Here is a 27,803-nt window from a genome sequence, read left to right as displayed (position 1 = left end):
GGTCACCGAGCACCAGGCACACCTTGCTGAGCATCACAGCAGCAGTTGTCAGGCAACACTGTCCATCCCCCTCGGCCATGCCCATCACTGCTGGCTTACCTCATCTGCTGTCCATCCCCCTCGGCCACGCCCGTCACTGCTGGCTTACCTCATCTGCTGGTTGGATTCACTTCGTATTCTGAGGATTTCCTTCCCCTTAAATTCCAGTTCTTTGGTGAGGGCGTTGATGTTGTCATGAAGGTGCTGCACCTCCTTATCCAAGTCGGAGATATGATGCTCTCTGTGCCTTAACTCCTCCTGCAGATCTGTGATTCTACACAGGTGCTCCTTACTCTGAAAAGATATGTCATTCTAAAACATTTTCTACATAGTTGCTTTTTGTGTAATGCAATGGCACACTTAAATATCAAATCATTTTCATGTTGCCTTACAAACAATGTCAAATGTCATCATTTTCATATTGCCTTAAAAATGACCCCTTCTGTTTTCATATCTTTAAGGACTATTGATACAGAACCCAAAGGATCCTAACAGCACATTAACTCCATTTTATAAGGAGGCCAACAATACCTATATACTGATTTGTCCAAAGACATTTATAAGTAATGGCAGAGCTAATATTAGAACTCAAACTTCTTGGTTTTACATGTTCTTGCAGTAAAATGCTAGCACCACTGTCTTAATCTAAAAAGGATCTGCTTCTATGGCAGCTCTTCACACACACACACACACACACACACACACACACACACACACACACACACACACACACACACCCCAGAGCTTAGCAAGCAGTTTCTGCCTGCTCAGTGGTGTCTCCACAATCATCTAATAAAGTCCCTCCATTCTCCTAAGTCACTGTTTCCTACAAATCCTGCAGGTGTTAATACTGGTGAATTCCTGTGCAGGCCTCATGAAAGGGAGTAAGTAACCTTTCATGGATATGAAGTGACTCACTTAAAGCCTCTTGGTGCTGAATGAAGAATGTTTGGACCGACTGATCATTCAGCTTAGGTGAAAAGTAACAAAGCAGAAATCAGAAGCCTAATAAGTAAACTACTGTCTAAAACTTCATCCTTCCAGACATAACTGCAGTTAAGATCACTAACTAATTAAAGGAATGTACATTGGGCTAAAGAGTAACATCTAAAATATAAATAGAAGCTGTGCTAGCTAGGGAAACACAACCTACTCCTTCTGTTATTGTGTCATCTGCTATGACTGCTGGTTTAAAGCCATTAAAATGACATAAAATCAAAAATGTACTTTCATGGTTGCACTAGATACATTTGACCCTGTTGCTACTGACCACCATAGTGTAGGGCTTGAAAGCATCACTGTAGACAGTTCTATCAGATTGCAGTGCCCTTTTTCTTCATATCAGTTATGTATGTGTTTTCCTTTGTGCCAATAGTGGAGATTGAACTCAGGGCTGCTTTTCTCTGTTCAAGGCTAGTGCTCCACCATTTGAGCTGCACCTCTACTTTTTCCTGTTTTTGCTGGTTGAATTGGAATAAGGGTCTCATGGACTTCAAACCATGATCCTCATATCTCACCCTCTCAAGTAGCTAGTTACAGGTGCAAGCCACCAACAATTGGCTAATATTGGCTGTATTTCATTGTTCATTTGCCCAATAGGCCCAATATAATTCACAAAAGTCCATCAGAGGGTGATAAAATAAAATGTAATTTTATGATAACTAATGTAAAATTACCTTTACTTATCCCTGAAAAAATAGAACTCTATAATAAATTTAAAAAATAACTTGTAATCTGGTATATTGTATATAGTTTATTTGTATATTTGAAATAGGAAAGGGAAGGAGGGAAAACAAGATGATTGGGGGGAGGGAAATGGGGACAAAAACATGAGAAGGGGGATCAATGTGTGAGAAGTAATATCTGGCAAATATAACTGTAACTACTCTATTAATTACAATAAACATATATGAAAATATAACTTGTAAAAAGGGTAGCTATTTGAATATGATTTTCAGAAAATTGTGAGCATTCTTGCTATTCATATTCAAGGAATTATATCACAAAACAGAATATTCTTACCTGTCTCCTGCTGATGTCTATGCTTCTTTCTAACTCCATCTTAGCAGCTGCCAGTTCTTGATGATGACTATGCCATAACAAATCGATTGAAGCTGCATGTTGATGGTTCAGTTCTGAGCGTAGAGAAGCTAAATGCAAAGGGAAAAACATTAGCAAATTTCAAAATCATCATTAATACTTTAAACAAAAATGGTGAAAGCTACGGAACACCTCAGACAACTTTATTTTTTTGTTGGTCATGGGCCTTGAACTCTGGGCCTAGGCACTTTCCTTGAGCTCTTTTTTTTGCCAGTCCTGGGCTTGAGCTCAGGGCCTGAGCACTGTCCTTGGACTTTCTCAAGGCTAGAGCTCTACCACTTGAGCCTCAGCACCACTTCTGGCTTTTTTCTATGTATGTGGTACCGAGGAATCGAACCCGGGTCTTCATGCATGCTAGGCAAGCACTTTAACCACTAGGCCAAACTCCCGGCCCCTCCTTGAGCTCTTTAGTTCAAGGCTAGAGCTCTATCACTTGAGCCAGAGCACCACTTCCAGTTTTCTGGTGGTTAACTGGAGATAAGAGTCTCACAGACTTTAGTGCCTGGGCTGGCTTTGAACCACGATCCTCAGATCTCAGTCACCTGAGTAGTTAAGATTACAAGCGTGAGCCACCAGTGCTGCTCAGACAACTTTAAACATTGATGAGGAAACTGGGCCATTCACACAATGTTAGCAAGGATGCAAAATGATATGAACACTCTAGAAATAGCTTCATGGTGTTTAAAAACAAAAAGAAAACACAGCTACCAAGGAACTGCTCTCCTGGGCTTTTCATCCCAAAGAGGTAAAAGCTTATGCTTATACAAAATGTACTCAAGACTGTTTGAACTAGTGAAAATAATAACCAAACTGAAATCGCAGATGACCTAGGGTGAAGGACAATAAACTATGGTGTGTTGAAACCATGGAACACTACTTGGTAACAAAAAAGGAACAAATATTGAAACATACAATGAAGAAAATGTCTCCAGAGAATTATGCTGAGTGAAAAAATCAGTTTGTAAGGTTAGATGCTGTAAATTGGTAAATTCTCAAAATTTTAGAAATACAGAACAAATGAACAATTGCCAAGAGTTCCAGGCAGAAAAGAGAGAGAAGTTAGTGTGGCTATAAAGGACATAAAATGAAATGAAATGAAATGAAAATGTTATCTTCTCAGTGTCTACGTCATTAGGCTGGTTGTGACACTGCACTGTAGCTTAAGAAGCTACCAATGGGAAAAATGGGGAAAGGCAAGTGGGAGTCTCTTGGTATTATTTCCTATAACCACATGTGAATCTACAATGATCTCAAAACAGTTTCAAAAGAATTCCCCAAATCCTTTCATCAACAAAATGGTATTCTTTTACTTATTTCTTGTATTTTCTTTCCTTTATGTATTTATTTGATTATTTGTTTTGGGGTGTGGTGTAAGGGACTGTGGCCAGTCTCACTTGCTAGGTAAGTACTTTACCAGTTCACCACCTATGCCTCTAGTTTAACAATATAGCATTTAAATCATGCTCAAATGGACTAAATAGCAATGGCTCCATGCTCTGCTCTTTTCCCCCCAGAGCAATGGAACTTATTCCCTTTGGCAACCATTTTATAAAGGCCACCTCTACTGTAACTATCATCCCTGTACAAAGCAGTCATTCATTTTTAATTCCATTTTCTTAGCAGTCTCTAAGATATAATTAAGTATTTTATAAATTTTTGGTAAATGTTCACCCTTAACTGATTTTCTTGCTAGCTACCACAGTGCCTTTTTACTGGGGAAGACAAGAGAGCTATCAGACTTAGTCTATAACTCCTGGTGGCCATAGCGAAGGTAAACAGGGTAAAGTGGCTTTTCCTTTCAGGCCCAAATACTCACACTTGGGTCTGAGTTCCTATTGTATGCTAAAAATGACAAACATACATTAAAATATTAAGAACACTTCTCCATCTCCATACAGTTAACCAACAAAATGCTGGCCTGAACATGTGCCTCAAATGGCAGAGAACCACTCATAAGCAAGAAAGCCAAGTGAAAGCTTGAGAGGCTACATTTAAGCCCTGGTACCAGTACTCCCTCAAAAATATATTAGGAGAATTGTAAGTAAACCAGACAGAAGGAAAACAAGATGGTAGGCAGGAATACAATAATTATTCAATTATGTGACAAATAAAGACAAAACCAGATTTTAAACCATGTATCTAGTTTTTCTTCAGAATTTTACTTATCAACTTATAAAAAGGGTCATCTCCTAAGTTAAAACAACAACAACAACAAAATTCATGTAAAATGTACTTCAAGGTAAGGGTAGACTAAAATATAAATTTTGCCATGAAAACAACATCTTGAAGTGGAAAAGCCAATGTTATCCTTCAATCTGAAGAAATGGGTCACACGTGGCTCCATGTGGTCTGCTGGACTGGACACTAGCTTCTCAGACAGTCCAAGAAAAGGCTGAGAGGACTCTGCATTATACCCACCCTATCCCTCCTTCCTTCATTCCTCTTCTAGTAGCTTTGAATAAACCTTTAAGCACACTTTAATATTCATCTTGAATGCTTCAAAATATAGTTAAAACCCATATGATTGCATATTGAATTTTAAGATGGAAGAATGTACAAATGCATTTGAAATAAATATAATCTTTCTCAAATACCAAGCATAGCCTTTCCTTCATCTTCTAATTCAAACCGAAGAGTCTGAAGTTCCTGTTCCATTTCTACCCGGAAGCCCTCCATTGACTCTCTGTGTGCGTCTTTGAGTGACTGAAGTTCTGCAGAATGTTTTTGTTGTAAGTGATTTTCAAGAGCCTTGATGGAAGGATAAATTCAAAGATAGGGAAAAAAATTAGAAAATAAGCTACCAGTTATCAGTTAATAACTACAAGGCTTTTTTCAGGTAATTTTTTACACATTTTATTTTGTAATTTATTTTTTAATTTTTATTGTGATTAATAGAAGGGCTACATTATATTCATCATATAGAAGGTGCATAACTTCACAAACATTGATACCCTTTCTCATGACATGGTCCCCATTTCCCTCCCACCCTCCCCCTGCTTATCTTGGTTCCCCCCCTTCACTATCCAATTTCAAATAATGAATTAAGTACATATAAAAGGTATCATATAACAAGGTGAAATATTGTAACAATATGAGATAACTAAGGGATGGCAAAAGAGATGAAAGATAACACAGTACATTAAGGAAAACAGTCACACATTATATGGTTTTTTTTTCCTTCTCCTGGAGGTCCTTAGTGTCATACTATTTGGCCTAATGTCTCTAGATTTTGTTCTATTGTAAATCTCTGCTAGGAGAGCCCAAGGTTTCTACTGATTATGACAAATGAGGGAAACCGTTGAGCCTATGTTCCTTTGAGTATGGCTTACTTCACTCAATATGACTTTTTCTAAGTCTTTCCATTTCCTTACAAATGGGGCAATGTTTGACTGCAGCACAGAATTCCATTGTTGATCCACTCATCAACTGAGGGACATCTGGGTTGGTTCCATATCTTTGCTATGGTAAATAGTGCTGCAATAACATCATTGTGCTAGTGGATTTAGTATGCCCTTGCCTCTGGATAATTGGGTAAATGCCAAGTAGTGCTGGGTCATAGGGAAGCTCTATGTTTAGTCTTTTGAGGAACTGCCATACTGCTTTCCACAGTGGTTGGACGAGTTTGCGCTCCCACCAGCAGTGTAGTAGTGATCCCTCCTGGCCACATCCCCTCCAGCATCTGTTATTATTCATTTTCCTGATCCTGGCCATTCTAACTGGAGTGAGGAGGAATCTTAGAGTTGTTTCGATTTGCATTTCTTTTATGACCAGAGATGTTGAGCATTTCTTCATGTGTCTATAGGCCATTTTTATTTCTTCTTCAGAGAAGACTCTCTTTAAGTCTTTGGCCCATCTTTTGAAGGGATGGTTGTTTCTTTGGAGATTAGTTTTGGAGTGATTCAATTTTTTGAGCTGTTGATATATTTTAGATATGAGACCTTTGTCTGTTGTATGGTTAGGGAAGATCTTCTCCCATTCTATAGGCTTCCTAATTAATTTCCTAGCTATGTCCTTTGCCATACAGAAGCTCTACAGTTTAATGCAGTCCCACTTATGCAGCCTTTCTCTGATTTGTTGTGTTTTTTGTTTTTTTTTTTTTAGGTAATTTTTAAGAAAGTTAGATGCAAGGTATTTAATCCAGAAGAATGAATCATCAGAAAAATCAGCGTGACTCAGATATTTTGATGCATTTGAGTATGGATCTTTGCTTAATGCTGTTTTCAAATAAAATCATTTCCTACAGCTGCTAAAAGGGTATAAAAGACCTCAAACTACTAATTCCTCAGTGTGTACAATTAGGAATGAGGAGAAAGGTATTACTAAGGCAAGATCTTTTTCATTTTTAGTTAATACTTATTAATAGTATGAGAGAGCTTTACTGTGATAATTTCATAGATGTGTACACTGTACTACCTCTATTATATCCCTATGTTTCTTCTTTTCCTCCCACCTTTCTAACAGCATTTGGTAAGCTTCGTTATGCTGTCTCCACACAATTTCCTCTTTACTTGAAGAAGTATACTGAGGGCTTTTATAACTTCAACCTTGATGAATTTTTTGAGGCCATTTCCACCAGTTATTTTTTGCTTCTGAATTTGTATGAAGAAGAAAAGCTCTGAGAGTAGATAGCTAGAAAAATAAACTAAAGGCTTTGATGAGATTAGCTTAGAAAGCTTATCCAGAGAGAAGAAACTACCTGTGCCAAGGGCTAAAATAAAAATATATGGTGGGGGGGAGGGGAAGAGGAGAAATGTGATTCACATTAGATTCTAAACTATGAGAAAGCATTTCTGTTTTTCAATTTTTGTTTCACTTTGGCTATAATTTATAAAATCAGATTTTCCTAAGAAAAACAGATGTCATATATTGTACCTAAGACTGTATTTCTTTAGTCATTTTCCCTAAATGCTATTTCAAAAATTAATATTTAGCCCCTTATGCTCACTATTTTAAACATGGGTTTATTCTCTAAGGAGAATAAAATAGGTGAAGGTATGAATCAAGATGTAAAAATACACCCTTCGGAAAAATTTCTTCTTTGTGGGCTCAAAGTGAAAAAAATTTAAAATTTGATGTAAGACAATAAGTACAGCAATATTAAGTGATCACAATGACATTAGCTCAGTGCGATTGTGTTGAAAAATTAAACTGAATTTATTTCATCACAGTTACCTACATAACAACCAGAGAATATATTAGTATAGATATTATTATTAGAAACGAAATGTTGGCCTTAAGATAATTTGTATATCAGATATAATGACTGTTTATGATTTTATTACTGTGACCAACTACAGGAAGACATGTTCTAGAAAAAATATTTAAATAAAACATGTTTTGGAATAACAAAAAAAATTCTTAGGAACCTGAAGGTTCACTATGATTTGACTCATGGAGTAAATGTGAATGTAAGTTATAGTAAACTCACTCTTTGCTCTTTTTCCTTTTCTTCTTCCATGGTCTGAAATGCGAGGATGTGTGCTTCTTTTAAGGACTTCTGTCTTTGTTGGTGTTGTTCCTCTAAGTCTTCCAGCTCTTGGGTAAGTCGCTGTCGTTCTTGTGTGAACTGGGCCTGAAGTTGCTGCAAAGAAGTCTGCGACTGGGAAAGCTGCATCTCCAGATTCTGCTTTAGCAAGGAAATCTACACCATAGAAACATACGCAAGGAAAAGGAAAAGCAAGGCAGGGGTCACAAATAACCAAGCTCAGGGCGAAAAGCATTTCCAGGATACTGTATACAATAATCATCTTATGAAGGTTTCCACTTACAGTGTTTTACAATAAAACATTGAGATATCACCATTTCTAATTCTATTTTCTAGTTTCTTTGAAAATGGTTTAGTTGTGCTATCTGTAAACTCAGGAATTTGCACCCTACATTTAGAAATTCATTGTACAAATACGTTGCAAAGGAAGAAAAAAATCATAATATGAAATAAAAATAAAAGCCAACATATTTATATGGTTATAGTTATTTGGAGAAGGTAAAAGTTAAAACTGCTAATTTGTCAAGTGAGAGTTAAGATTATGGGTTCTGCGTTAAAAGAAAAAAAACCCCTTGCTCTGGCACTATAAATATCAATTCATCACTTGAGAGGGAAAATTAGGTATGTTATACATATACACAAGTAGAATGGCCTCCCTACCTAGTATGCAATAAGCATTTAGTAAATAATACATTATTTGAGAATAGAAGACTTAGATTTTCCCCTAATACCTCAAATAGTCTATTGATAATTGTGCACACAAGACTATACTTTCAGGGATCAATGTTATAAGTATAAACATTCTAAATAACCATCACTAGTGCAGGTACTTTTTACATGAAAGCTCCAAAGGAAGCTACTTTATTTTTTGTATAACAAGATTATACAAAATACATCAAGGTTCCAGTTGTGCCAGTATTTCAGTCTTTCAATTTTTTTGGCACAAATATTGAAATATTTGTGCCAAATTTCAGTTGTGCCAATGAGGGGAAAAGCTCAAAACCAAAACCAACCCCACTAACAAACTGCAATTCTTTTGGTGACTTCAGAATAAACAACAGTTGGCTTCACATGAAGGAAATACATTGATTTGTTGCTAATAAAAGATTATTGGAAATGTTTTTTCCTGAAGATAAGAATCAGGTAAAGGACTTCCCTCCTTATTACTTAGTTTTGTGTCATATTTTTTCTATCACAACAGAAACAGCACCAGTGAATATTTGTAAAACAGCTTTACTTTCTCTTAATTTTCTATAATCCTAATTTTTATTATAGGACTGTACTAGTTAGTTCTACATTCAGAGTTAGACAACCCTGGAAATACAGTTCAATTGGCAAACAAAAAGATTAAAGTTCAGAATACATATAGCTTACATTTTTCAATTCCCAGACCATCAGCATGGGTTAGTTTGATACATGTTTTGGTGCACAGTCATATTATAAAGAGCTATATATCTTTCTATAGTAGGTTTAAAATAAGTTTTTAAAATTTAGCGCTACTACAGAAGTATATCAGAAACATTGTCACTCAATGAACCTAAAATAAATTTATGTGGTAAATATGGATATTTAGACCAATCTCATATTCCTAGATCCATACATGGACTTATGAAGAAAACAGTTGATGAATTTTTCAAATGGGTATCATTACAATACATGGTCAACGAAAGTCTAAAGGCAGAAATTTTATTTATATATGGTTCTCCATATATTTTTCTAAAATTTGGGAAGGAATAAACACTTTATAAAAGACTTATTCTTTAGCCGGGTGGTGTGGCTCATGCCTGTAATCCTAGCTACTCAGGAGGCTGAGATCTGAAGATCAAGGTTCAAAGCCAGCACAAAAGGACCTGAGACTCTTATCTCTAGTTAACTTCTAGAAAAAAAACAGGAAGTATGGCTTGGCTCAAGGGTAGAGTGGTAGCCTGAGTTCAAGTCCCATGACCACCCCCCACCAAAAAAAAAAAAAAAGACTTACTCTTTAAAAAAATCTGTCAGCTTAAAACCTGGATCCTTCTTTAACAATTTTAGTGTAAATTTTCATTTTTGTATTTTGAAATTTTTGAATATCGACTTAGTTCAGTGTCTTCCTTGGAAGACTCCTCTCTCCCAGGGATTTGTGCTTGCTCAGCTTGTTTCCTCGGATAGTATGGTTTTTGCTGCTTTGGTTGTCATTTATTTGTAATCTCATGGTGTTTTCTGCCTAAGCTGTCTTCAAACTATGATCCTCCAATCTAAGCCTCCTCAGGAGCTAGGATTATATACAAGAGTCACTGCTGTGCAGCTGAACTAGCAAACTATTTTTTCTTTTCTTTTCTTTTCTTTTTTTGGCCAGTCCTGGTGCTTGAACTCAAAGCCCGAGCACTGTCCTTGGGTTTTCTCAAGGCTAGCACTTGAGACACAGCACCACTTCTGGCTTTTTCTGTTTATATGGTACCCAGGAATCTAACCCAGGGCACTGTGCATACTAGGCAAGCACTTCACCACTAGGTCACATTCCCCAAACTTGCAAACTTTTAAGCTTTTAAAAAATCAGAAACAGGCTGGGAGTTTGGCCTAGTGGTAGAGTGCTTGCCTAACAGGCGCAAAGACTGGGCTTTCATTCCCTGGTACTACACACACTGAAAAAAGCTGGAAGTGGTGCTGAGGCTCAACTGGTAGAGCTCTAGCCTTGAGAAAGTCCAAGGACAGTGCTCAGGCCCTGAGCTCAAGCCCAGGACTGGCAAAAAAAAAAAAGTCAGAAACATTCTCCAATCTTCCAATTACTACCTTATAATAATGTAAGATAGTTTTCTTTCCTTATATATGTCTGCTTTTCAAAACAGATATCAGTTTTAGTTGGTCTTTCTGGATAGTTTAATATAATTAAAATGAAATCTTCACTAAGAATAAAAAATTCATGTAGACATATTTTATACATGTTTATATATCCTATTGATTAATCCATTTAATTGATCTGTGTATAGACTCATACACAATCCTGAAATTATATGACTATAGTGAGTAACATAACTCAGACTCTAAAATAAGTCAGAAGATAAGAGAAATTGAGGAAAAAACTAATAAAATTGTAAAATAAATTATATATGCAACTTATGCCATTTCATGTATTTATATAAAAATGAAGCAATTCCTATAGCCAAGAAAGCCAATGAAAGAAGAAATATGAAAATCAGTTTTTGCACACAGGAAAGACTTTCTTTTCATTAATGGTTATCTTCCATGTCTCACAAAGAAAATATGTTGGAACATAAGAGAATGGGTAGGGCGTCATCAGGCATGTAAAGCAAGAAAGGAAGAAAACAAGAATGATTTTAAAAAGAAAAAAGTGTCCATTCCTTTAAAACATTAAGAATCAGCCAGGCGCGGTGCCTAGCTACTTAGAAGACTGAGATCTGAAGATCAAGGTTCAAAGCCAGCCTGCACACAAAAGAACCTGAGACTCTTGACTCTTATCTCCAATTAACCTCCAGAAAATGGGAAGTGGGGCTTCGCTCAAGGATAGGGCGGTAGCCTTGAGCTAAAGGGCCCAGGGACAGCTTCCAGGAGAGTTCAAGGCCCATGACCCACAAAAACAAAACAAAACAAAATAAAAAACCATTAAGAATCAGCCACAGACTGCAGTGATCTAGGCTCCAGGTCATTTGTATAGAATAGCTTAGTCCAGTCTTTAAACCAGGATTAATTGTAAAGGTTGGCTCATCCTTTTTTCTCCCTTACCTTTTCTGAGCACCAATTAACTGGGCCAGGTTACATATTGACATATCCATATATGCACACAGCATACCTTGATCAGAATCACATCCTGGTTCACACCTTTATGATAGCAGGTAAACATTGGTGAGAAATCAAACAGCTGACATAAGTGTTTAGTCAACTATCACATAGTTACAAAGAAGTGACCCTACCTATTGACATATGAATTTCTACATAAGCTCCAGGTTTCAGAAGTTATCTCACAGATTTAGGGATAAGAAGAAAATGCAAGGCACTTACTCTAGATAATATGAAACTCCCTAATACAAGTCTAGATGGTAGCAGAACCATGATACACTGGTTAAAATTAGCTCCACAGATGTGGAAATTACATGAAAAAGCCATAGCCACAGCAAAGATCATACTTATGAAGTAAGAATTACTCAATGGCACTGCTTACCATATTATGCAAAGGAAAATTGGATGAAATGAGTATCAAGTACAGCCCAGAAATAGAATTAACTCATAAAAGAATAACAGACAACAAAATGTTTCTGAAAACTGATGTAGGGTCAAGAGAGCCATTCTCTTTCTAGAAATGTAAAGACTAATAGTCTCAAAATTATTTCTTAGCAGCCAACAAAGTGGGAACTAAAATCTACCCAGCATGCTCTTCTCCAGTCTTTCTGTCCTGGTATCAACATGGGTGGCCTCCGACTTTGCACACAGGCTCCTGACTTTGCACACAGGCTCCCTAAGTGCACTTAGGTTAGAAAAAGCAAAGTCATTTATTTCACAGCAGTATACCTATTTATTTTCTGTATTATCTACTTTAAAACTTCACAGAAGTAATCCATAGCCCACTGTGTTAATTAGACCACAACTGTGTCAGATTGTATTAATTTGAGTATAAGCTGATTCATACTTTAACTATTTAAGGATAAAATTATAAGGAATGATAACATTATGTCTCTGAAGAGCCACAAAAATATAATAAGTATACAATGTGTTCAACCTTTCCAGCTTCAATAAAATATACTTAAATATTTTTATAATGCAATATACTTTACCTTAAAGTACTCCAAAACAGTATTTTCCAACTTAGGATGTTGTTTATACACTTAAAGAAATAATAAAGACTATATGTGGAAAGATATCATGCAACTGAGTATGCAAATGTTTTTATTTCAGTTACTTTTAACTTTGGAAACATACCAAAATAATGTTAAGGCGATCTACATTGTCCAGATTCATGCTGAAGCTAATAATGTGAATTATAGGCAGACAGCCATAGTCATGCAACACAGCATCAAAACTCATTTCTTAAAAAAACAAATTAGTAAAACTGCAATAGATGAATTAGGCTTTATTCTACATGAGAAGTACCTTGCATTTCAGAAGATCAAGAATGAGCAAAGCAATGTAAAGTAAGCTAATAGCTGTAATTTAAGCATTTGAGTTAAATGTTATAAAAATAAATAATATAAAACTTCATTAATGTACAACAAAAAAGAACAAGGAGACTGCATTAAAATGTCTAGGCAGCCTTGCTTAGCATTTTCTGTATAGGATAATGCAATAGCTAGAAAGGCATTTGTTAGACAGTGCATGAAAAAAAATTGCTGCTTTGAATTACATATACTATTTCATATTAACTATTGCATCATATTAGTGGCTATACCATTGTTACAACTTAAAATTTTGCAATGTTTTTCGATATTTTTATATATTTTGAATCAAATCCTTATTTTGGAAAACATTAATCCTGGCTGAGTGCTGGTTGGTGGCTAATGCCTGTTATCCCAGTTATTTGGGAGGCTGAGATCTGAGGATCATGTTTCAAAGCCAGACCAGGCTGGAACATCTATGGGACTTTTATCTCCAACTAACTACAGAAAACCAGAAGTAAAGCTGTGGCTCAAAGTGGGAGAGTGCCCCTGGGCTTACAGCACAGGGATCTACCTTAATCAGAGGAGAAGGGGCTGGAGGTGTGGTTCAAGCCATAGAGTAGACGATTAGTTACTGAGAAGCCCTGAGATAAAACTCTAATATTGCCAAAAGAAAAATAATATCTTTGGAAAAAAAATTTTTGGTATATTAGCTTTTCTTCTTCCCTTTCTCTCCTTCCTTCGGTTTCTATGTCTTTTTATTTCCTTTCCATTCCTTCCTTCTTTTCTTTTTCTTCCTTCTTTCCCCTGTTCCTCCCTCCCTCCCTCACTCCTTCCCTCCCTCCCTCTCTTCTTCTCTCCCTTCCTCCCTTCTTCTCTCCCTCCCTCCCTTCTTCTCTCCCTCCCTCCCTTCCTTCCCTTCCTTCTCTGTTACCAATACTGGGTTTTGAACTCTGGACTGATGTTTGCTCAGATGACTTGCTTGTTTGGCTTTTCAATCACAAGATGATTCTGAGCCACAAGCTTCAGTGTCTCAGCCTTCTGAGTATAAATTTACAAATGTGAGCCACTGGGCAATCAGGTAACTTGATTCTAAACAAAGAAATACCAATCAAAGGATTTTGTAAAAATGTTCAAAAAATTAAAATTAAAAATTACTTTAAAAAGGTTAAAAAAAGCCTTATTCCTTTCTATGCAGCATTTTCAAAGGATTATGTATATCTACAACAATGCTTTAGAAATTTTTTCAAATACAAACTGAAACAAAAAGTCTAAGAAAATAAATATGATAGGAAGTCTGCATGAGATTGCACTAGTTATATAATTTATCTACAAACATTGGGTTTGATGCAATATTGATGTTTTATCCACCCTCATTAGTGTTATTATAGAAATGAAAGCGTGTTGAAAGTTAGGACAAACTGTCCATAAATTAAACATGCCTTGACATGGCAAATTACTTTCCATGGTTCTCACACCTGACTATAGAACGGAATAGTGACTAAACACTATTCCATGCATGTGTGTGCGTGTATGCATACACCACATGCTTGTGCATGCCAGTCCTGGGAATTGTCCCTGAGCTTTCTCATTCAAGACTAGTGCTCTACCACTTGAGCCACAGATCCACTCTGGCTTTTTGGTATCTAACTGGAGACAGGAATCTCACTGGCTCTGATAAATGAAGAGGGGTGTGTTGGCTGGGTAAGCAGCACAGTTGTACAGTGCTAGCCTAGCCCGCAGGAGACCTTGGGTTCCTTGGGTTCCAGCTCCAACACCTAGGAAGCAGATACATCCTTCACTCACTTTCCTTGCCAAACTCCATTCCTAAGGGATAAGCAGTGTTCATGTTTTGGTATGTACTTTTATTTATTTATTTGTTTTTTTTTTTTTTTTTTTTTTTTTTGTCAGTCATGGGGCTTGAATTCTGGGCCTGGATTCTGTTCCTCAGTTTTTCACCTCAAGTCTAGCACTTTACCACTTTGAGCCACAGTGCCATTTCTGGTTTTCTGGTGGTTAACTGGAGATGAGCCTCATGGTCTTTTGTACTTAAGCTGGCTTTGAACCTTGATCCTGAGATCTCAGCCTCCTGAGTAGCTAGGATTATAGGCATGAGCTACTGTGCCTGGCTTCCTATACACTTTTGCATGATTATAAACCTAGGTCTGTTTTTAGATAATTGCTTATTTGTTTTCTTTTGCTTTAAAAAAGCATATCATTGCCGGTGAAGGCTTAAGCCTGTAATCTGAGCTACTCGGGAGGCTGAGATCTGAGGATCAAGACTCAAGGCCAGCCTGGGCACAAAAGGACCTGAGACTCTTATCTCCAATTAACTTCTAGAAAAGGGACGTGAGGCTTGGCTCAAGGGTAGGTGGTTGCATTGAGCTGAAGAGCTCAGGGACAGCTCCCAATCCCAGAGTTCAAGACCCATATCCCCACCAAAACAACAACAACAAAAGTATATCATATGTAAATGAGTGGATGACTTGTTTTCTAAATGTAGAGAATATATCTGTATAATCTAACAGAAAATGGGCCAAGTCTTATGTACAAAAGTTTCCTGGAGGCCACATGGCACCTTCACCCTCAAAAAAGAAGAATACTTGACAAAGTAGCTGATACAGAGACCATGAAGCTGCTGTTGGGGACACATACTCTATCGCTAGCACCAACAGCGTTCATATTACTTCAAATGTCAGTAACAAGGAAGTTTTGTCCTGGAGCTGTTTACAGAAGGGTGTTCACAGAGCCAAGTCAGTGTAACATTCTCAAAATGAGTACTCCACGGACTTCTTAATAAATAAAGATTAATGGTTTATTTCATTCCCTTACGTCTTAATTTTTTCCCCTCTCTTTTAAAATAGCATTCAAGGGTACTCATAGTATTTGGATGTGCCCTCTTCATTTTTTGTATTTTTATTTTACTTGAGCTGTGGTCTCTGTATGTTGCCAGCATAGCCTTAGTCTTACACTTCACCTGTAGATGCCAGAACCATGCAGAGCTTTCTTCTCCCTCTTCTATTTAATGACTGCACAGACTTCATATAATAGGCACTATTCTCCACCCATCCCCTTATCATTTCTTTCCAATTAGCTCAACTCTTAGCTTGTGTTGTAAGATTAAAAATTCTTAAAGAAATTAAGTATTTCCCCTACCATCAACATGTGAATTATTGTTAGGATATAAAAGTCATGCTAATAGAATTCTAAGAAATGAATAACAGGTCTAAAACTTTCAAACATATAAAAGAACATTAACAATTGCTATCTGAGGCCTAGCAGAGACACATGTAAATTCTCATGTATAATATACGAAAATACTGAGAAAGGTTCCTAAACCACTAACTTGATGTGACTGAAAAGTACAGTTAGGCAAAATAAACTGAAGCTTGTGTAATTTTGACCATTCTGAAAAACATCCTTGGCAATTCAGAAAACATAATTTTCTTGCATATTGTAAAAAGATCTATAAAGTTATTTTATCAGTTTACACTGTATTTGTTTTTTTTTCTTTTGTGGTCTTGATTTTTCTCATTGTGATACTTGGCAACATTAACTTAAAATGTAGTTTTAAATAAAGTTTGACTTATCTGTAAAGTAAAAAAAAGTTAATTCATCATTTAAGAGCCATAATAACCCTTGTTAAATGTCTTAGAGGTATTGCAGACTATGTTTTTGATCATCCTCTCATAATATAAAGAAGTGGTGCAAAAAAGAGCACCAGTGCCTCATTCCTGTAATCTTAGCTACTCAGGAGGATGTGATCTGGAGATTTGTGGTTCGAATCCAACTCAGACAGAATAGTTCACTATATTCCATATTTCAGTATAACTAGCATAAAGCAGAGCTAGAGGCATGGCTCAAGTGGTAGAGCACTAGGGTAGCAAGCTCAGAACGCTGAGTTCAAACTTAGGTACTGCCAAAAAACAAATGAATTATATTAATATTCACTTATTTTTTTTAAATAAAAGATGATGTACATGAAGGAAACCTTTGGGTAGACACCAGTCTTACAACTATTAATTATAATACTAAATATAAAATATGTTCTAAATCTCATGAGTATCTGATCCTTTTAAATAAAAAATGATGCTACTTCTAGCTGTGTGCAGTGGACATGCCTGTAATCCTACTCAAGAAGCTGAGATGTGAGGACTGTGGTTCAAAACCAGCATGGGCACTAAAGTGCCTGAGATTTTTATCTCCAATTAACCACGAGAAAACCAGAAGTGGTGTTGTGGCTCCAGGGGTAGGGAAGTAGCCTTGAGCTGAAGAGCTCAGGGACATTGCCAAGGCCCAGAGTTCAAGTCCCATGACTGACAATAAAAACCCCAAGAAACAAAAAACCAAATGATGCTACTTTTTTAAATGATAAATAGTTTTACAAAAAATATTTTATAAGTAGTTAAATAGTTCTTAAAAATATTTGTCTTTCAAAGTTAGTATTAAAATAATACATTTTATGTTTAAGATGTAAAATCTTGCTTAGCTTTATAATGAAATGTGCATTTATGAATACAATATGGTAGATGTATGCATATGTACAAATGAGTGACTGAAAGGAGCTATTACTACTCATAAACGAAACATGTCTTATTGAATGCCAAAGCGCATTTTTGTGTAAGTTAAAACTTTAAAGCAATGAAATTTATGCAAAATCAAAAGTGTACCATGCCCTTGTGTGGAAGCAGTAAGTGCATTCACTTACATTGTTGATAGACTTATGCAAAGCTTCACCCAGAGAGTGTCTCTGTGAGGAAAAAGATCACAGGGATAAAGGGAAACATTAAGAAATCAACTCTATGAAGAAAAGACAGAGAAAAGGGGAAGGCAAAACACAGAACATTAATGATAATATGCTCTAGAAAAAGCCCAAAATAACTTTAAAGAAGAAATTAGAAAGAAATTTAAGACATTCTCTATGCTATCTGTAAAACTGTCTGGTACATTTGTGAGTTGGCAGATGTACAAAGGCAAAATACTGGATTAGAAAATATGTAAAACAGAGTTTAAAAGAGGATCACTACTGTACTCATAATATGGTATGTTGACTGAAACCCCCCTGTAAAACTACTTGAAGAAAATAAAAATGGCGGGCCGGGAGTTTGGCCTAGTGGTAGAGTGCTTGCCTAGCATGCATGAAGACCCAGGTTCGATTCCTCAGTACCACATACATAGCAAAAAGCCGGAAGTGGTGCTGAGGCTCAAGTGGTAGAGTGCTAGCCTTGAGAAAGTCCAAGGACAGTGCTCAAGCCGTGAGCCCAAGCCCAGGACTGGCAAAAAAAAAAAGAAAATAAAAATGGCAACAATAAAGTGATGATTGCTATTGAAAGACTCAGAAAGGATATTATTGTACTAAATCCCTCCCTGAAATCTCCATTATAATAATTCACAGCATGGCACCTGGTATTTCTCCAATAAACAACTAGCAAATGGCTGCCACATACAAACTTGACTAGCATAACATTGGGTTAGAAATAAATGTGGGATAAGCACTGAAACTGAAAATTTATGAATAAATCTGGTCTTGTACTTGAGGGGAAAAGGAGATGAGATGCCTTTCAGCTTTCTGATTCCCTTTCCTTAAGATTTACAGGGCAAAATTCTTTATGACCTGTTTATTTTTCAGACAGGCTATATTATTGGGAAGAACCTACATCCCTGCCCTTCAAATACAGAGAGAAGTGCAATTCCATTGTTAACCACCTTAGTACTTTTTTACCTTCATAAAATACAATTTCAATTTTTGTTGCTAATGTGAATTTTAAGAATTCCTAAAATGGTATCATTATTCCTTGGAATGTTACAAACTAAAGGTAAATTTTATTTGAAAATAAAATTTTACTAACTGATATTCTGGGGTAAAGTGTGCCACAGCTGCTACAGCTGAAAAGTTAGGTGAAAAAAGAAACTTTCCAGACATTTCATAGCTTCTCAGTCTAAATGATAATTTTACACGTTAGTCACCACAGATTTTTTTTTTTTTGCCAGTCCTGGGCATGAGCTCAGAGCCTGAGCACTGTCCCTAGATGTTCTCAAGGCCTGGGCTCTACCAATTGAGCCACAGCACCACTTCTGGCTTTTTTCTATGTATGTGGTACCGAGGAATCGAACTTGGATCTTCGTGCATGCTAGACAAGCACTCTACCACTAGGCCAAACTCCTGGCCCAGATTTTTTTTTCCTTTGCATCACTATATTCTTTACATAATAATGAAAAGTATAACTTCTTCACATTTTTATAGAGTTTAAGAAAATGTAAGGTACTTTTAGGTGTAGTGTTACCTGATTTTCTGGGAAATAACATCTTAATACTAAAAGTTAATCTATACTTATAAAATAGGTATTATTTTTCATTCTAAGGTATTATATCAGACAAAAATATATATGTTATTAATAAACAAGCAATGTTCTTTAATTGGTTTTTTGGAAAAGCAGAACAACACTACAAATCAGAGTCAAGTTTCATTTCCCTAAGTATATGTTTTAGGTCCTTTATGACAAAAACATATTTGAGCATTTAGAATCTAAATTCACATTATGGTTTGTTGTTGTCTGCAAGTATCTGTGGACCAAAGCAACATCTGAACCAAAGGGCGTGGCCTCAAGGAAGCTAACAGACCATATATAACACAAACATGCATACCCTTAAGGACACAGTTAATGCTGCTGAGTAGTGAGGCTACTATTAAGAGTCATTTTGTTTAATCTTTCACTTGATAATACTTATTAGAGTGCTACCCTATTCCAGAAAATACTGTAAGTGCAAAATGAGCTACAGAGCTACCAAAGACAACAAAACAATCATGACAAAAATAAAAACAGGTTATAATCAATATTGTGATTTTTTTAAAGGCTGCTGTGATAGGAAATGCCTGGAGGTAATATTGGGTTGACAGTAAAGAAAGACCATTTAAAGTAACAGTTAAACGGGGTCCATGCAAAGGCCAGGGGAAGAATAATATACAGCACAGATGAAGTAACATAAAGACCATGAGGTGGAAGCAGGTTGGTAGAGAAGAAGTATATCTGTGGAGAAGTGTGGGGTATGGGTCTTGTAGAACAAGGAGTCCAGCCAATAATCTCCATTTAGTGGAATTCTCTGGGGAAATTATAGGCAAGGGGGTGGCATGAGCTCCCTTATATACTAAAAGATCCACTGAGTGCTTTGAGAAAAGCCAAACTGGGGAGGAAAGATGGAAAGACCATAATGATAGTGGCTCATTGGATAAGTGTTTACTAGAAGACAAAGGAAATTGATAGAATTGGAAAACATTTTGAATGAATAGAATAAATGAGATTCACAGAAATATGAGCAGCAACAGTTAAGCAATAAAGCCAACAGGTCAAGCTGGTTCGAGAAACGAGGGAGTAAGAATATCTTTGAAGCTGACAGTATATATTTCATTCAGATGCTTGTTAGTTATCCAAAAATATATAAACTTGGGTTTATGCCTGGAGATTTAGATTTGGAAATGGCTAATTAATGTGGATGTCATTTCAACTGTAAGACTAGATGGTGTTCTAGTGCTGTGGACTGAATGTGTGTATCCTCTACCCCTGAACTCCAGTGTTGACACCCTAACAACCAAGGCAATGAGACTTGTGATTGGTGACTAGGTCATAAGGACAAGTTTCATGTTGGTTAGTGCCCTTATAAAGAGACTCCAAAGAGCCCTTCCTGATCTTCTATCATTTAAGAAAGCTCTCTATGAACAAATAAATACACTCTACCTGACACAAAATATGCTAGCTCCTTGAACTTCACGTCCAGCCTCAAGAACTATACAAAGATAATGCTTATAAATTATTTCTTTTAGAGTATTCCACTACTGTAGCTTAATCTGAGGTAAAAAGTTGCTACCAGGAAGTGAGGGTGTAGCTCAAACAAATATCTAAAATCACAGAAGTGACCAGAGCTGAGCAATGAGTAAAGGTTAGAAGAGTTTTAAATAGATTTTGTATAGGATACTGGGATTATAATTCAGAGCTTCAGGCAAGTACAAGGTTCTGATATGGATTCTCAATCCCATCCATCTTTGAATGGATTCTGTTGAGGGCTTAAAAAGAAAATAAGATAGGATCAGAGAAAAATCACAATTACTTCAGATAGCACTTAAAAATACTGAAAGTTAGACTGCAGAAATATGGATGGTATTGGTTGATGGAAATGAGTATGGTAATAACAATACAAAGTCACTGACTATATAAGCATCCATATTTACTATGAGACTGTAAATTTGTGGCTTGTAAAAGGGTATCATATACTTGGCTATAATTAGCTAAAATGGGCCTCAAAGTTCACATTTGCAAAATAGAACCAAACTTAATTCCCCAGTTGTACACCTACATGATCTGTTTCCCTATTTTCTGTTTGATTCTATGAATGAAATGAAATGAAAACAAGGAGAATAAAATTAAAATTAAAAACAATTCTGTTGGTCAGTAATTCTATTAAATATTTTCTTTCTAACTTCTGAGCTAGAATAAGTTAAAGATTAGGAATGTCATTCGTCTAAGATTTCAAATAGATGCACTGGTTATTCTAAGGGCACATCTTGCCTTTGACTAAAGCGTAACCATTTAAACCTCATGTCATTATATGTGCCAGGGCTGCCTCTTGCTCATTAAAGGTCAGCTTTGGTCATAGAGTGAGACCCTACATCAAGAACAGCAAATGAGAAATTATTATGAAGGTATCAAACACAAATTGTCAGGCCCCAATCATTATTGGAAGACTATCTTACGGAAAGCCTATCCCGATTCATTTGAAATTCACTATGATCCAAAATAGAAAGATAATAGTGGATTTCTAGCACTAAATTACAAGCTGCTTTTTACTCAAGTTCTGCACATGCTCATCAACTAGTGATTCATACAGTCAACTCTACTTAATTACTGGTTTAGCAGAAGAATGAAAAGGATTTATAAACTTAGAAGCTACACAAACAAGTAACATGCAAACTGTTTTCATTGTAATTATATATGTTTTGGTAATAAGAGAATGTGACACAAGACAGGCCTAGAAATATCACTGCCTTTTGTTTATGTATGTCCCAAGGGGTAAAGTATATGTCTTTTAGACAGAAGTAACCTTCACTTACAGTAAGCGATACATTTAATAACTAGCACTCAAATGGTAATTAATAGCTTAAAAAAGATTGTACATTTTCAAAGAATTGTTAGCTTTCCCCTTTTGGTCTTTTATGTATTCAGTTCACAAACTAAACTACATGTTTATAAATTATTCTCAAAATGTAAGAGTACACATAAGATTCTATACCAACATGTCCACATGTCCTGAATGTCTCTAAGCCTCCAGTTTTTAAATGTACAAAAATACAAAATTACAGAAAAATATCAAAATACAGAAGATTAACAAGCACTATTTTGTAATGTTCTTGTAAGCTAGAGAATTAGGTGCAGACTATTAGCTACCTGGTTTAAAAGATCTTCCACTTTCTTCTGCCATGAATCCCTGGCTATATTTTTCTCTCGTTCTTTCAACTGCAGCAGTTGAGACATTGCTGATTTTTTATCTTCTTCATGTTGAATCCTCAACTCTTCTCGAAGTTTGGAACACTCTTGTCTACAATAACACACAGCATTTACTTTGTAAAGAGAATTATTTACCTCAAGGACTATTCTGTAGTGGTTCACAGGTTTTTTGGGTTTTTTTTTTTGTGAACATTTAAATATTCTTCTTCAAAAGTCCATGGCTCAGGGGCTGGGAGTTTGGCCTACTGATAGAGTGCTTGCTTAGCATGCACGAAGACCCAGGTTTGATTCCTCAGTACCATATACATAGAAAAAAGCCAGAAGTGGTGCTGAGGCTCAAGTGGTAGAGTGCTAGCCTTGAGAAAGTCCAAGGACAGTGTTCAGGCCCTGAGCCCAAGCCCAGGACTGGCAAAAAAAAAAAAGTCCATGGCTCAGATAATAACAAAAATAGCTTGTTACTGGCACAAAAATAGACCAGAAGATCAATGGGACAGAATAGAAAATCCAGAAATAAAACCACATATCTATAGTCAACTTATATTCAACAAGGAGCCAGAGATATACAGTGGAATAAACACAGCCTCTTCAATTATTGGTGCTAGGAAAGCTGGGGAGCCACATGCAGAAAACTAAAAATTGATCCCAGCCTGCCGCCATGCACAAACATTAACTCAAAATGGATCAAAGATCTCAATATCAGACCTGAAAACTTGAAACTGCTACCTGATACAGTAGGAGAGACACTGGAACTCATAGGCACTGACAAAAAATTCCTGAACAGAATCCCAAGGTCACAACAGATTGGAGAAGGACTCCACAAATGGGACTACATAAAAATAAAAAGTTTCTGCATAGACAAAGACGTAGCTACTAAAGTAGGAAGACAGCCAACCAAATGGGAAAAGATATTTGCCAATAATACATTAGACAAATGCTTAATACCAACATTTACAGGAAACTCAAGAAACCAAAGCCCCCCAAATCCAACAAATCAAACACTAAATGGGCAAGGGAACTAAAGAGAGATTTATCAAATGAAGAGGTTAAAACGGCAAAGAAACATAGGAGAAAATGCTCATCATCCATGGTCATAAAGGAAATGCAAATAAAAACAACCCTAAGATACCATCTTACCCCAATTAGAACGGCCAATATTCTGAACTCAGAAGACAACAAATGCTAGCGGGGTTGTGAAAAAAGAGGAACCCTACTGCACTGCTGGTGGGAATGTAAACTAGTACAACCACTCTGGAAGGCAGTTTGGAGGTTCCTGAAAAAAATTAAACACAGACCTTCCCTATGATCCTGCCATACCACTCCTGGGCATCTACCCTGAGCGTCATAACCAAGGATATGATAAGGACACCTGCTCAGCCATGTTCATCTCTGTACTGTTCACAATAGCCAAGCGATCGAAACAACCCAAATGCTCCACTGCAGATGAATGGATACAAAAAATGTGGTACAAATATACAATGGAATTCCATATAGCCACCACACAAGATAAAATAATGGCATTTTCTGAGAAGTAGAACAAATCATGTTGAGTGAGATAAGTCAAGACCAAAGGAACAAAAGGTGCATGGTCTCCTTGATATATGGATATTAGATCCAAACAGTACAAGAGCGATGACTCAATATTCAAGTACTCAAAGTCATTGACATGATCTTAGAGATATAAATATAACTACATAGACATATAATCTATGATGGGATATATACTCTACAGACATAATGCTCTAGAGATCGATATGTATCTATGACATACAAAGTCTCAGCTTAATTTTATTTTTTTTCTGAAATTTATGTGCCAGTGATTGCATATAGAGATCCTACTCTTGAATACTTATTTGTTAAACTTGACATTTGAAATATGATGTCAAAAAACAATTAATAAATCTTTTTAAAAATCCCATGGCTCAGAATAGGTTAATTTATACTTAAGGACTGTAACTTACCCAAGACAACTCATTTATCAACTTATCAATTATAGAACAGACAACAGAACAAGACCTCTGACTTCAGGTTAGATCTCTTGCTATTTTATAGGCAAAGAAATGAAAATCAGAAAAGTGAATCTGACTTTAAATTAGAAAAAGTAAGACTACACTCTCCATAGCAGATCATGGGAAACATTTATTTAAAATATTGCTATGATACAACAGACAAAGGCCTCACATCTAAAATATATCAACAGCTCAAAAAATTGAATCACTCCAAAACTAATCTCCAAAATAACAACCATCCCATTAAAAGATGGGCCAAAGACTTAAAGAGAGTCTTCTCTGAAGAAGAAATCAAAATGGCCTATAGACACATGAAGAAATGCTCGACATCTCTGGTCATAAAAAAATGCAAATCAAAACAACTCTAAGATTCCACCTCACTCCAGTTAGAATGGCAAGGACCAAGAAAACTAATAACAACAGATGCTGGAGGGGGCTGTGGCCAGGAGGGATCAATACTACACTGTTGGTGGGAGTGCAAACTCATTCAACCACTATGGAAAGCAGTATGGCAGTTCCTCAAAAGACTAAACATAGAGCTCCCCTATGACCTAACAATTCCACTATTTGGCATTTACCCAATTGTCCAGAAACAAGGACATACTAAATCCACTAGCACAACGATGTTCATTGAAGCACTATTTACCATAGCAAAGATATGGAACCAACCCAGATGTCCCTCAGTTGATGAGTGGATCAACAAGATGTGGTATTTATACACAATGGAATTCTATGCTGCTGTCAGAAAGAATGACATTGCCTCATTTGTAAGGAAATGAAAAGACTTAGAAAAAGTCATATTAAGTGAAGTAAGCCAGACTCAAAGGAACATAGACTCAATGGTTTCCCTCATTTGTCATAATCAGTAGAAACCTTGGGCTCTCCTAGCAGAGATTTACAATAGAACAAAATCTAGAGACATTAGGCCAAATAGTATGACACTAAAAGTAAGGAACTCCAGGATAAAGAAACAAAAGCCATATGAGTGACTGTTGTCCTTAATGTACCATGTTATCTCTCATCTCTTTTGCTGTCCCTTGGTTATCTCATATTGTTACAGTATTTCACTTTGTTATCTGATATATTGGATATATGCATATTTGGTTATTTGAAATTGGATAGGGAAGGGAGGAAAACAAGATGAGGGGTGGGAGTGGGGGGAGGGAAATGGGGACCAAGACATGAGAAAGGGTATCAATGTATGTGAAGTAATGCATCTTCTATCTGGCCAATATAATGTAACCCTTCTATTAATTACAATAAAAATATATGAAAAAATAAATCAATGTGCAATTTCTAAAAAAATATTGCTATGGCCTGGAGTTTGGCCTAGTGGTAGAGTGCTTGCCTAGCATGCAGGAAGACGCTGGTTTGATTCCTCAGTACCACATTCATATAGAAAAGCTGGAAGTGGGGCCAGGAATTTGGCCTAGTGGTAGAGTGCTTGCCTAGCATGCACAAAGACCCGGGTTCAATTCCTCAGTACCACATACATAGAAAAAAGCCAGAAATGGTGCTGAGGCTCAAGTGGTAGAGCTCTAACCTTGAAAAAGTCCAAGGACAGTGCTCAGGCCCTGAGCTCAAGGCCACGACTGGCAAAAAAAAAAAAAAAACTTAAAGTTAGGGCCGGGAGTTTGGCCTAGTGGTAGAGTGCTTGCCTAGCATGCATGAAGACCCGGGTTCAATTCCTCGGTACCCCACATACATAGCAAAAAGCTGGAAGTGGTGCTGAGGCTCAAGTGGTAGAGCTCTAGCCTCGAGAAAGAAAAGCTGGAAGTGGTGCTGAGGCTCAAGTGGTAGATCTCTAGCCTTGAGGAAGACCAAGGATAGTGCTCAGGCCCTGAGCTCAAGACACAGGACTGGCAAAAATAAAAATAAAAATAAAATATTGCTAGCATGAGCTATATGACAGGAAAGCTCCTTGCCTGTATGGATAAGATTAGAGCAGAACTGTACCTAAGATTTTCTGTCCACTTTATCTCTAAATCATGGGCCACCTTGTCCACTCGGAGCTTCTCTTCTTCTTTCATAGCAGCTAGAGTTTCTTCATGCAGGTGTCTTTCTTGTTCCAGCTCAGTCTGGAGAACAAAAACATTTCAGTAAAGACCTGTCTTCAAAAGCAAAGAATACCAATGATTGTTACAGGAAGCAGAGTGCTCTTAGTATGACTTGTAAATTCTCATCGCACAATAAATGATAATGTTCTCTGTGAGAATTGTTTAAGATTATCTGACAGTAAATATATGTACATTAATGTATATCATGTCTCATTGCAAATGCTCTTGCCTAAATAATCTTTAGTTATTGCTTATTCTGTTTCAAATTATTTAAATAATTCAAAATCAGGATTATTCATCTAAATAATACCTTTCTTACTATGTATATTGAATAAGGGATTGACTACTGAATTACCTATATACATACACGCAGGTATTCATATTCAAAAACTTGTTATTTCTTCAAAGCTTAAGCATTTTCTTTATATCCCACTGACTGGATTACACAAAACATGTAGCTTTATTATTCTTATATTGTAACTCTTAGTCCATGGTCCATGTGTTTAGTGTTGTGGCAGTATGATAGAATATATGAAATTTCCTTACATTAGTATAAATCAAGCTGCTCCTAGAGCCATGTTTGGATGACACTGGCAACTAAGGGCTGCTGGCAGCACAGCGGCTGTTCTGAAGGTTCCAGGCAGAAGAGAGCAGACGATAGTCCATCTTCCTATAACCACAGTGCCTCCATGCAGATCGTTAGACAGCATGGTGTGGCTGTTTGTGGGGCATATTCAATTAATGGAGAAAAGGAAATCAGTATTGAAATTCTATTCAATACTGATGATTTGGCCTTTAGTAACTGTTGAAAACTAAATTCAGATAACTGTTCTGTTCTGATATTCTGCCTGTAAGAATAATATTTTTTCTACCAGAGTTAGCATTAAATGGAGTAGAATAACTTGTGTGCTCTGGTACTGGAGCTTGAACTTTTTTACTTGAATTAGCATTCTATCCCTGAGCCACAGCTCCACTTTCAACTTTTTGATGATTAATTGGAGATAATACTCTCATGAACTTTCCTGCACTGGCAGGCTTTGAACCTTGATCCTCATGTCTCAGCCTCCTGAGTAGCTAGAATGACAGATGTAAGCCACTGGTACCTGGCCAAGACTATTTCTTTTCCTCAATGCAAAGCACTTTACTAAATGAACAGTTGCTTATATTTTCTACTGTTTGATAGAAATGAATTTAAGATAAGAACATTCAGGAAATTAAATCCATAAGCTGACAATGGCAAGACAGAGAAGGGAAGGAAATAAAGTAACTGAGACATTTTATAAACACTGGAACAAAATACCTTTAGCCAGGAACTTGGATACATCAAGGAGAGAGACCTAAAAACATGTACTATAGTAACACAACCTGTACTTACTCAAAAATCACTGGAAGTATTTCAGCTACAGGAGCATAATTTAGTGGCAGAACATTTGCCAGGCATGTACAGGCAAGGGATTTGATCTCAGAACCATCTCTTCCCTCTTCTTCACACAATGCAAACACAAATTCCCACACTTCGTTTTAAAAAAAGTTTC

General features: G+C 36.6%; 1 protein-coding gene across 6 annotated transcripts in view; it reads right to left on the bottom strand.

Moving 5' to 3' along the window:
* Fam184a (family with sequence similarity 184 member A) overlaps nt 1–27,803 on the bottom strand; it is a 92,750-nt gene that overhangs the window by 14,065 nt on the left and 50,882 nt on the right. For all 6 annotated transcript variants that reach the window (XR_016536477.1, XM_090338210.1, XM_090338212.1 and 3 more), the window contains exons 8-13: nt 26,168–26,289; nt 22,146–22,296; nt 7,568–7,780; nt 4,734–4,887; nt 2,062–2,189; nt 149–333 (exon numbers count right to left, since the gene is read on the bottom strand). Coding sequence is in view for 5 of the 6 variants with exons in the window: in XM_090338210.1 (XP_090194336.1) it covers nt 149–333; nt 2,062–2,189; nt 4,734–4,887; nt 7,568–7,780; nt 22,146–22,296; nt 26,168–26,289 (953 nt within the window). In the remaining variant the exon portion in view is untranslated. The remainder of the gene's footprint in view (nt 1–148; nt 334–2,061; nt 2,190–4,733; nt 4,888–7,567; nt 7,781–22,145; nt 22,297–26,167; nt 26,290–27,803) is intronic.

The sequence above is a fragment of the Megascapheus bottae genome, chromosome 8, assembly GCF_031878675.1.
Source record: "Megascapheus bottae isolate mThoBot1 chromosome 8, mThoBot2.hap1, whole genome shotgun sequence".
NCBI lineage: Eukaryota > Metazoa > Chordata > Mammalia > Rodentia > Geomyidae > Megascapheus > Megascapheus bottae.
The sequence above is the reverse complement of the archived record's forward strand: the minus strand, read 5'-3'. Positions and strand labels throughout refer to the sequence as shown.